This window comes from Dasypus novemcinctus, chromosome 2 (genome assembly GCF_030445035.2).
Source record: "Dasypus novemcinctus isolate mDasNov1 chromosome 2, mDasNov1.1.hap2, whole genome shotgun sequence".
Classification (NCBI taxonomy): Eukaryota; Metazoa; Chordata; class Mammalia; order Cingulata; family Dasypodidae; genus Dasypus; species Dasypus novemcinctus.
In genome coordinates, this window is record NC_080674.1 from 197,581,526 (window position 1) to 197,593,890 (window position 12,365).

Below are 12,365 nucleotides of genomic sequence, written 5' to 3' on the forward strand. Positions count from 1 at the left end.
AGAACCTTAAATATATTATACCACTGCCTTCTCATCTCCATGGTTTCTGACGAGAGATCAGCACTTAGTCTTATTAAGGTTCTTTTGTATGTGGTGCATTTCTTTTCTCTTGCTGTGTTCCATATCCTGACTTTAACTCTGGCATTTGACGTTCTGAATAGTAGGTGTCTCAGAGTAGGTCTGTTTGTATTTATTCTGTTAAGGGTCCATTGTCCCTTTTGAATATTGATATTTTTATTTTTCATAAGGGTTGGGATGGTTTTGGTCATTATGTCCTCAGATATTCTTTTTGCTCCTTTTCTGTTTTTTTCTTCTTTTAGGACAAACATAATGCCTAATTTTGTGTGTTTCCCATTGTCATTCAATTCCCTGAGACTCTCTTCTGTTTTTCCATTCTTTTCTCCTTCTGTTCTCTTTTCAAAACCAGATGCTCTGCCCTCTAATTCACTAATTCAGCCCTCAGCAAATTCGACTCTCCTATATGCCTCTAATGTATTTTTAATCTCATTCATTGTCTTTCATTCTGGTAAGCTCTTTCTTTGCAGGCTTTCAAAGTGTTCTTTATGCTTTCTCAGTGTTGTCTTAATATCCTTTTTATCTTTGGCTATATTTTCCTTCCTTCTACTCCTTGAATTGATTTGGGAGAATCGTGTGAACATCATTGTTCAGTTGTCTTAAATCCTGTGTCTTACCAGCATTTTTGTTTTGATACTTCAGATGGGCCATATTTTCCTGTTTCTTAGTATGGCTTGTAATTTTTGGTGATGTTTAGGCATCTGATTATGTTGGTGAATTTACTCTAATGGTCGGGTTCTCTTTCCTAGTTGTTTTGTTTCACAGCTCTTTGATTTTTGGTTCAACTTATTCTAAGTCTTTAAGTTATCAGTACAGGGCCAAAGACCCATTAATTAGGCTCAGAGCAGATTCACGAGGGCCAGGAACATGAGAGACTGCAGAAAGCTTTTTTCCTCCTTCAGTTTCCTGGCCACCAGCGGACAGTGCTATTTGGCCGACCTTTCTACAGAGGTGTCTCTTTCAACCTCTGCTTGCTGGTGATTCTGGTCTGGCTAGAGCCGAGATGCAAAGTGAGTCTGCTGTCCAAAGACAGTGAAGGGAAACCCCTTTCTGCCTGCCTCGCCCTCCCTGCTTCCACTGAGCAAGATGTTCACTCCCTCTCAGTTGCCTGCAGTGAGCCACCTGCTTTACTGAGGCTGTTTGCCTTGATGCGGGGGTTGGATGCCATTCCCAGCTGCAGGGGCATATAACTCACGATTTTTGTCGTGGCCTCTCATCCCTCTGTCCTTCTCTCTCCTGGATGATGTACAGTGCTCTCCTGGTCTGCAGATCCCCAGTGCATCTCCCTCTGACAGCTTTTAGCCCTTCCTTCATTGTTCTTGTAAGACAGCCAAACCCTGCTGAGCTACTGCAGTGCCATATTCCCGGAAGTCCTTTCCCATAAGTTTTAATGTGTTTGTGTTTTTGTTTTCATTTGCCTCAAGATATTTACTGATTTCAATTGCAATTTCTTCTTTGACCCACTGATTGTTTATGAGTGCATCATTTATTCTCCATGTATTTGTTTATTTTCCAGGCCTCTACCTGTTTTTGATCTCCAACTTCATTTCATTACTATCAGAGAATGTTGCTTGTATAATTTTAGTCTTTTGAAATTTACTTAGAACTGTCTTGTGGCCCAGCATGTAGTCTTTCCTGGATAATGATCCTTGAGCGCTTGCTACTTGTGTGTTTGTATATGGTGAGTCTCTTGCAAAGTGTGTATAGTAGGGTCATGCCTTTAATCCACTCTTTGAACTTCTGTCTTTTGACTGGAGTATTTATCCTTTTGTGTTTAAAGTAGTAATTGGCAATGCAGGACTTCTTTTTGCCATTTTGCTCTTTGATGTTTGTAAATCTTATAAAATTTTTGGTTTAATTCTCTGCTAATAACTAATTTCATAATTTTTTATATTCATAGTGTACCATTTTGAGTCCCTTTTCATTTCCTTTTTTTAAAAAATACTTATTTTTTTATTTATTTCTCTCCCTTCCCCCCCCCCCCCAGTTGTCTGCTCTCTGTGTCCATTTGCTGTGTGTTCTTCCGTGTCCACTTGCATTCTTGTCAGCAGCACCTGGAATCTGGGTCTCGTTTTGTTGCATCATCTTGCTGTGTCATCTCTACGTGTGTGCAGCGCCACTCCTGGGCAGGCTGCTTTTTTTTCACCCTGGGTGGCTCTCTTTTATAGGGTGCACGCCTTACGTGTGGGGCTCCCCTACACGGGACACCCCTGCATGGCAGGGCACTCCTTGCAGTCATCAGCACTGCGTGTGGGCCAGCTCCTCACGGGTCAGGAGGCCCTGGGTTTGAACCTTGGACCTCCCATGTGGTAGGCGGACACCCCATCCATTGGGCCAAATCCGCTTCCCTCATTTCCTTTTGTATATAATTTTTAGATATTTTATTTGTGCTTGCCAGAACTTGAATTTAAAATCCTAAATCTGTAATAATCATAATACAAAATTAGCATGCACAATCACTACCTATAGCCTTCTCTCCCGCATTTTTGTATTGTACTTGATACAAAACCATAATGTATAAAACTCCTAAATGAAAATAGAGAAGGCTCTTCATGACCTTATGTTAAGCAGTGCTTTCGTATGCTTCACACAACAAGCAAAACAAACAAAACAGAAAAATGTGATTTCATCAATATAGATATATTTTGTTTTTCAAAGGACTTTTTAATGAAAGTAAAAAGATATCTCAGCAAATGAGAGTCAATATTTGGAAACCACATCTGATAATGGTTTAATATACTCAACATGCAAGGAAATCCTACAGCACAACATAAAGAGAAACAGCACAATTTGAACATGGGCCAAAGACTTGAAAACACATTTTTCCTAAGAAAATGTATAAATGGCCAATAGGCACATGAAAAGTTTGTCAAAATCACTTGCCCTTAGGGAAATGTAAATCAAAACCAAAATGAGATACCCTTGCACAAGCAATAGAAGGGCTAATATTTTTTGTTTCCAAACTGTTATAGCAAACATACAATGGGTTGGCTTAACAACAAGGATTTACTCATTCCCAGTGTTAGAGGCTAGAAAGCTTGCTACCTCTCAGGCGGGTATGTTTATGTTGGTTGGCACAGTTGCGGTTTCTATACGTTTCTGTTACGTGGGATTATACAAGGCTGAGTGTTCTCCTTTCTCTTCTCTGCTCCGTTTTCTTCTAGCTCCTGTACTCCTCATGGCTTCCTCTGTGTCCAGTTTGCTTTGCCTTTAAGCATGTTAGCCATACTGGACTTAAGGCCCATCCTCATTCAGTTTGGGGACACTCTAATAATATTTTCAGAGGTCCTATTAATAAATGGGATCACAGCCACAGGACTAGGGATTGGAACCTGAATATGCCTTTTGGGGGAGAAATTATTCAATTTGCAAAAGATACTTTAAAAAAAGATAACGAGTGTTGGAGTATACATAGAGAAATAAAAGTACTCGTTCACTGTTGGTGGCAGTTCCTCAGCATGGCAGTTCCTCAGAAAGGCAAGTGTAGAATTGCCATATGACCTGGAAATTCCACTCCTAGGTTATGTATTCAACAGAAATAAAAGCAAGGACTCCCCTCAAACAGGTATTTGCATGCATGCTGATGTTCACAGCAGCATTGTACCCAATAGCCAGAAGATGGCAGCAACTCATGTGTCCATAAACAGACGAATGGATAAGAAAACACGTATACATAAAAAGGAGTATTACTCAGCCATAAGATGAATGAGGTTCCGAATGTGCTATAACGTTGATGAACCTGCGAGACAGCATGTTGAGTGAAGTAAGCTAGATAGAAAATAACTATTATATGAGCTTACTTATAAATTTACTAGAATGCAAAGATTTAGAAACTAGAACACAGGCTACTGGGGCCAAGGTGGGGCTAGGGAATGGGCAATTTATGCTTGTAGTTTTGTTTTGGAATGATGGAAAACTTTTGGTAATTGGTGGTTGCAACGGTAGTATAACATTGTGAATGTAAGTGGTACCACTGAATTGTATATTTGAAAGTGGTTAAAATGGGAAATTTCAAGTTTTATATCTTTTACCATAATACAAACTTTTAAAAGACCATAGAACTGTATAACACAAAGGGTGAACCTTAACATAAAGTTTTTATTACAGTTAATATTATAGTAATAATGTTCCATCAATTTTAACCAAAGGACCACACCAATGCTACATGTTAATAGAGAAACAATGGGGACAACTATGTATGTGAGGATCAGATGGTATGTGGAAATTATATTCTGCATGATTTTTCTGTAAATCTACAATGTCTCTGATAAAAAATTAATAATACTAGAACAATGAAGTTTTATTCATATCTTTATAATAAAAAATAAGAAAGCAAAGGGTTCCAGAAAGAGGAGAATACGCACCGTATTTCCCTTGGGGCACATTTCATGTTCCTGTTGATTGCATGGGGTTACTTCCAGGTGATGGCTTGGGGTTCAGTAGAGCTGGAAATTGTGCACAAGAAGTGGTCTCATGATTTCTTTCTGCATTCTCAGGGTGCTGGACAACTGGTTTTCCAGTTGTAAAGGAAATGCAGAGGAAGACAGTTCTCAGCTGAGCTCTTGACAATGCAACCTATGGTGAGTCCTGAATTCTTTCATTACTGAAATTATATTTGTGTTGCCAGCAGTGGTCAGGTTCCTCCTATTGACTTGGGTATTCTAAAGGCATTCAGGAGCTCTTCAAGTCTCTGCACTCCAGTTAAGTTTAGCCCTGCCTCTGGGATGTTCATGGAAGGTTCGGAGTTCATCAGTGAGTATTCTCTCCATCATTACACTGAGCTCTTCCAGGCTCCACTAATGCTGTTTGTTCCCTGCACACATGTGGGAGGTTTTCTTTTTTTTGTCCAGTCCATTGCCACAGTGGAGAAATAATGCACTCAGATAATCAGAGAAGCTGATGTTTCACCAGGTGAGTTTAATCCAGTTTTAGAGGTGCTAGGGTAGAGGCTGTGCATTGTTGAGAGGAGCACAAAGGAGGGCTAGATAATAGAAGGAAAAGAGGAATCATTTTTCCCCCAATTTTAATTTTCTATAGGTTTTGATAGAATGTATTTGCACATTTTGAAAACCTTAAAAAAGACAACTCCAGTTGTACTTACCCATTTGTCTCCGACTGCCTAAACTCCAGTTTTGTATATAACTTCATACACATTTTATAAATGGAAGCAGTGAATAGGAAGTATTATTTTTAAATTTTGGTTATGCTTTCAGGTGAATTAGAGTAAGCAGAGTAAAATCCATGTCTCTGTGAAAATGTTTGAGGAATTGGATAGACTAGAACAAATGAAGAGTTTCATTTACTCTTGACAAGATAGCTGAGATGAAAACTGGTGTTTGGAGATCCCAGGGAAAGTTGAAAATGGAAGATCTCACACCGCTGTACTGTTCTAGGACCAGTTTTCAGTAAAGCAGTCTCGGGTCCAAGATGTGTAGCCGTTTATATTATATGTTATGATGATCCCCTGATAGAATTGAGTGAGGCAACACCTGCCAATCTGAAATCGCGTATGAAACCTGTTTAGTTGTGCAGAATACTGTGCTTTGCTGTAAGGTTTTCTGCCATTGGAATGAATAATAGACTAATGAGTTGTGCTCAGATGGGAAATGCTTTGCAAATTTACTGAATGGGACTTTCAAAACTCCCGTATGTTTTTAAACTATCATAGTTGTATTAGCTTGCCAAAAGGCTGCCAATGCAAAGTACCAGAAAAGCTTACAGTTCCAAGGCTGTGAAAAGTCCAACTTAAGGCCAGGATAAGAGATGCTTCCTCACCCAAGCCAGCTGTAATGTGTTGAAGCAAGATGGCAGTTGACCTCTGTCTGGTCCCTGCCTTTACCATCTCCCAGAGTTCACCTGTGGGCAATAAGGCATAGAGCTTGTCTCTTACTGGGCCTTCTGTCTCAGGCTTGGCCACTCTGCTTTCTTCCCGATTTCAGCTTGTCAGCTCTCAGGCACAATGGCTCATGTCTACCTGGGGCCTCGGCTCCTGGAGACTCTCCTTTCTGTCACATGACAGGATCAAAAAATGGCAGAGTTCTCTTTTCCTGTGTGTCTCCACTTTTTAAATCAGACCCAACAAGAGTACGGAGACTCAGCCTGAGACATACCTCACTGAGGTGGTCTGGTTGGAAAAGGTCTCATGCCACAGGAGTGGACCAACCCACAAACATAATCTTTCTCTTTTTTGGAATTCATAAAATAATTTCAAACTGCCACAGTAAATGACAGGAAACTGAGGTCATTTAGAATAATCTAACTACTTACTTACTTTAAAAGTGACATGTCATGGATATTGGTTACCTTGTGAGGAGTCCATAAATTTACATGAAATCATTGGATAAGAGTATTTTTTTTTCTGTGCTCAAGTGCAAATTATATAATCTTCACCTGAAAGTCATGATTTTCAGTTACTGGGAATTTTCTGCTTTATACCACACCACATGTTATCCTTTATAATGGAGGGGTTTTTTTGTTTGTTTTTTTCATGGTGCTTAAACAATCCGTGGTTTTGTTTTGTTTTTTTACAGAAACACTTTTATCATTTTTTGTCATCCTTATTAGAATGGAGGTTTTTGTATTCAGTGTATGTATACATCTGTGTGTGTATCTGAAATGCAGATGGCACTTAAATACTGAGAATGATCTGACAGAAACCCACAAAAAATTTTGAGCTTTGTGTGCACAATGCGTTCCCTGATTTCTCAGTGCTGTCATCCTGAATATCCTACTCTGGACATTGTTAGTGATGGCCTTGTTTGATCCCAAATATTGCTGGTGTTTTAGGAGTCAGTGACCTTTAAAGATGTAGCTATAGACTTCTCCCAAGAAGAATGGGCTCTTCTGGACCCGTCCCAGAGAAAACTGTTCAAAGATGTGATGGCGGAGATCATCAATCATCTGGGTTCAGTGGGTGAGTGGAAATTTATCTATTCATCCATTTATCATCTATTTATGTACCATCTATCCTCTATTCTGGAGATGTTTAGAACATGCTTTCCATATTATTTTATATTCTTATGTTCTTTATTCATATTTTATACGTTTAATGTTAAATTTTAATATGTTTTATCCCATGAGCAGCTCCCTAAGACAATTTATTCCTTTAATTATGTCCTGTATCTACTTTTTCACCCCATTAGAGTATGATCTTTTGACCACAACTTCTTGTTTTTGTGGCTTTCCATCTCTAACACTCAGAACAGTGCTGGGAACTCAATGGATATTTTTGAACCCATAAGTAAGTGGATTAAATACTAATACTTTTCCTACAATTTTTCTACTTGAGGACCTATGCTAAGACTTTATACCAGAGTATTAAAACCATCGCTTCTCGGCCTTTTGGCTAAGATCAAGTGCAGAGTAGTAAAACCAAGAGGCATATTCTTTTCCACATAGAAATTATATAGTACTAGTGAAGATTGTTCATTTTATTTTTTTAAATATAATCATCCACTCTAGAGATTCAGAATCTGACCCTGATTGGAAATATGGACAATTCCGCAGTCCATATTTGAGCATGGGCATATATCATCAGGGGTCCTCACTGTATTTGGAAACAAGGTCATGAGTTAGCCCCTGGAGGATTGTCATGATTCTTATATTCCAGGGTCCCTTAGCTAAAAGAATAATGTTTACCTTATTCTTCTTTGGTAGCCTGCCCAGTATTATCTGCACAGAACTGAAAAATCCACTTGTCGTTTTCCTGGAAACAGGATTTCAGGTCTGCAAAATCAGATATGCTTCCCCAGTTGGAACTGTGGAGAGAAAGAATAGGAGTTCTCCATGACCACAGTTCAAGTGAGCTCTAGGAACTTGTGCTTCAGTAAAAGGAAAAAATCTCCTCAGATAGGGAGAGACTTTTAGGAGATATCTTCTGCAGAATTTCTTTAGTGGCTTATATTTTCAGAAATGTAGATGAGGATATTGGAGAAATTTTCCCCATGTGTGGTCATTTTTCCATACAATTATCAGTTTCTATGTTTTTTACCATTAGGGAAATGGATGTTTAAGTCCAATTGGAATTAAGCTTTCACATAAAGGTTCTTGTCCTGGCCATCCTTTGAATGTTTCCTTCACTTTACCTTCCAATATCCTATCTTCCTCTCATTTTTCTAAAATTTCAATATTGCAAATCCTTTCTAATTGTCAGTGTCATATAATGTTTTCTACTGTCGAAAACATTCTTTAGTTTGATAAATGTTCTTTACTAAGCGTCAATATTTGAAACATACAGGGACATTTGGGTTTCCTCATTTTCATTCTCCTAGGGCTACCCAAATGGTTTATTTATTTTTATTTCTATTATCTCAGGTAAGCAAAATGGCCATAAAAAACAAGAAATGGTAACCACAACAAATATCTACAAGAAAGATGCATCTTCTACCATGTTATTGGTAAGCTTCATGAGTGGAAATTTACATCTTCTGAATTAGTAACTGGGAATGGAATGAATTAGGAATTCAGTGTAATAATTTAAGTAATTGAAGGTGGTATTGAGGGTAATTGAGCAAAAAGTGTGAAATATCTTGGATTAGGGAAAAATTAACACTGAACTATAACAGTTCTTATAATAAGACAATTGCATAAACAATTGGTCTGTATAGCTAATCACTGAAGCATCATGCAGTCTTCAGAATTAACCAGATACCTCTGCTATTAGGATGCTACAAAAGAGAAATTTTCTCTATGTATGCAGGAGAATGATGTGTGTATATGTTTAATATGGAGAAGATAGTATCATGGAATGATTGAAAATGTATATGTAGAGAAAGGGTTAAATGTATATGGATAAACTTTTAAAATCTGTCATCTGCTTCCCAAATGCAGAGATCTCACATTCGAAAGAATCCCTTTAAATGCAGTGATTTGCAAGAAGAATTCATACACAGATCAACAGTTTCTCAACATGTGTTAACTCACAAGGGAAGGAAACCCTTTTTCAGCAAACTATTTGAAAAAGCCCCCAGTGACCAGTCATCTTTCATGCTACATAAGCAAGTCCACACTAGAAGTAGATCATATGAATACCATATAAGTGGGAAAGCCTTTATTCAGTCCTCTGGTCTTAGACAATACAATGGATCTGACATTGGAGAAAAACCTTATGAATGTCATCTATGTGGGAAAGGCTTCAATCAGTCTTCAGGCCTTAGGCAACATGAGAGAACTCACACTGGAGAGAAACCTTATGAATGCCATCTGTGTGGGAAAGACTTCAATCAATCTTCAACTCTTAGACAACATGAAAGAACTCACACTGGGGAAAAACCCTATGAATGCCATGTATGTGGAAAAGCCTTCACCTTTTCTACTGGTCTTAGACAACATGAAAGGACTCACACGGGAGAGAAACCCTACAAATGCCATCTATGTGGGAAAGCCTTCAACACTTCTTCTAGCGTTAGGCGACATGAGAGGCTTCACACTGGAGTGAAGCCCTTTGAATGCCACCTATGTGGGAAAGCCTTTCCCCATTGTGGTGACCTTAGAAAACATGAGACAACTCACACTCAAGAGAAATCCTATGAATGCCATCTATGTGGAAAGGCCTTCAGGACAAGTTCTCAACTTAGAGGCCATGAGAGAACTCACACTGGAGAAAAACCATATGAATGTCTTCTGTGTGGGAAAGCCTTCACCAATTGGTCCCACCGTAGACAACATGAGAGGACTCACACTGGAGAGAAACCCTATGAATGTTATCTCTGTGGGAAAGCCTTCAATCATTCTTCAGCCCTTAGGCAACATGAGAGAACACATACTGGAGAGAAACCATATGAATGCCACCTATGTGGGAAAGCCTTCACCCAAGGTTTTAGCCTTAGAGCACATAACAGGACTCACACTGGAGAGAAACCCTATGAATGTCTTCTATGTGGGAAATTCTTCACCTTTCGTTCTAGCCTTAGACAACATGAGAGGACTCACACTGGAGAGAAGCCGTATGAATGCCAAATATGTGGGAAAGCCTTCAGAACATGTTCTCATCTTAGAGTCCATGAGAGAACTCACACTGGAGAAAAACCCTAGGAATGCCATCTAAGTGGGAAAGCCTTCACCCATTGTTCTGACCTTAGAACACATGAGAACCCTCATCCTCAAGTGAAATCCTGTGAATGTCATCTATGTGGAAAAATTGTCACTTACTTTTCAGCCCTTTAGCACCTTGAGAGAATTCACAATGAGAAACCACATGAATGTTGGGTATGTGGAAAAGCTTTTACTCATTTGGCCTTAGATGACATGAATATACCCACACTTGGAAGGAACTGTATGAATGTCTTCAAATGGATGTGGAAAACAAGAGTTTATTGTATAACTTTACACAACATAAAGCAACTCCCCATATAAAGGCTTGTATATGGGAAACCATCAGGAAATGTTCTGACCTGATGATATGACAGCACTATAACATTATTCTGTGCACAAAAGAGAGTATGGTCATAAAATTAACATTTAACACCACAGAACTCACACATTGAAGAAACACTGTAATCAATATAGAAGAACTTTTCATCATCCCTAATACTTCATCTTATTGAAACAAACTCATGCTGAAAATCTATACTATTTCCTACTTGTAGCAAAATCTGTTGATGGTTTGATGATGTGAAATGAGTAAAGTAACAACATAAGTATAATAAAAATAGAAGTCTTCACTGACTACTCTAAGGTATAAACAAACTAAGGAAATGCCATGTGAGAGAAATTCTACATCTGAAATCAGTGTGGGAAAGCCTGACGCAAAACCAGGAGAGAAACACTAGGTTTTTAATCAGTCTGTACAACCATTAACTCAAGGACCAATCTTGGTGTGCAAAAGAAAATTCAGTGTAGGAATAACCTCTAAAACAAAGTACCTATTAGAAGGACAAAGCCCCTAGAAGTGCCAGATAATTCATACTGGAAAAGTTAAATCAATGAAAGTCACATGAAATATACATAAAGCAACCTTTGTAGGGCATACAGGAATATTCACATTATTTAAAACACTTCAGGTCATTTAAGATGGAAAATGTTCTGTGAGCCCTCACTTCCTAGTAGCTTTAATATTCTTTCACTGAGGAGTCAACCATCCTGTAGGACAAATGGATAAACCTTCAGCTGGATTTCACAGGAGAAAACCCAGACTGGAAAATAATAAAATTTATAGATACCCAATTTAGCAAAGAATCCAAAATTTTTGAAAAAGACTTATGATTGAAAAAATGTAATAAAACAATGTAGGTATGTGAAGTGACTTGGGAATATTGGGGGAAGAAATTTTGCGAGAATATAAAATGAGATTCAACTCAATGAATTAGTATCAAAACTTGTTGCTGGAAACTCTCCTCCTGTTACTCCCCTGCCCGGCCCCTGCCACTGCCCTGAAGTCATTGCTCACAGAGAGGGGTGCACTCTCTATTTATATTATTCCTGCCTCAGCTCAGGAACTTCTTAGCTCTCCCTCAACAACTTTTCTACTGGTTTTCCCACTTCGTCCAGTTCTCCTAAACAGGAACCAAACCAACCAATTCACTCTCTGCCTTGCTTGTGGAGTGACCACTCTAAAAGCAAGCCTGATCTTGGTAAGCCCTTGTTAAGCCTTCAGTAGCTCTCCATGCTCTTGAGGATTAAGTCCAAATACCTTGGCCAAGTTCTATTTTTATGTAACCCTTAACAGAAATATTTGGATATTTTGGAAAATAATCGTGAATGTAACCTGAAACTTAAAGAGCAGAAAATGATGTGTATTACTCTTATGTTAATATAACATGTATGTGCATATCAGGGATTTAGAGAAACATGGATGAATTAACATTTTAGAAATATGATTATATATAAATTTTTTATTTCCCATTTAATATTGGCATTAAAACTTTGGAAAGAGATTAAAAATTAATATTTAAATAAAAGAAAAATGTTTCAACCCTTGAGAATTACGCATACATGAGCAAAAATATTTTTTCAGAATCTATAATCTGGCACTGTATCATGCCATATATTAGAATTTTGTTGTATGATGGCTATTTTCAACTAGAACAGATTAAAGCAAACAAGGATATGGAAGTACATTAAAGATGTGGGTAGTGTCCAATTTTCAGAATACCTTAAATATTTATACTAATTTATGAAACCAAAAAAACAGACTGAAGTCCTGTAAAACTCTACAGTGAAAATTTAAATACTGCTCAGAATTTAAAGGAGATCTGTTTATACTCAAGGTATAACACATACACATATTCAAACACTCAGTATTCTTAAGGCATCAGTCTTCCTTCAGATGATCTATAGATTCTGTGAAAGTC

At 38.1% G+C, this 12,365-nt stretch overlaps 1 protein-coding gene across 8 annotated transcripts in view; it reads left to right on the top strand.

Moving 5' to 3' along the window:
* The window catches only part of LOC101447532 (zinc finger protein 596-like), a 37,907-nt gene extending 25,911 nt beyond the window's left edge, over positions 1-11,996 (top strand). For all 8 annotated transcript variants that reach the window (XM_058286178.2, XM_058286183.1, XM_058286179.1 and 5 more), the window contains 4 exons: positions 4,572-4,655; positions 6,862-6,988; positions 8,389-8,471; positions 8,905-11,996. In XM_058286178.2, coding sequence (XP_058142161.1) covers positions 4,644-4,655; positions 6,862-6,988; positions 8,389-8,471; positions 8,905-10,107 — 1,425 coding nt within the window. In that variant the 5' untranslated portion in view covers positions 4,572-4,643 and the 3' untranslated portion in view covers positions 10,108-11,996. The remainder of the gene's footprint in view (positions 1-4,571; positions 4,656-6,861; positions 6,989-8,388; positions 8,472-8,904) is intronic.
* The last annotated feature ends 369 nt before the right edge of the window (positions 11,997-12,365 follow it).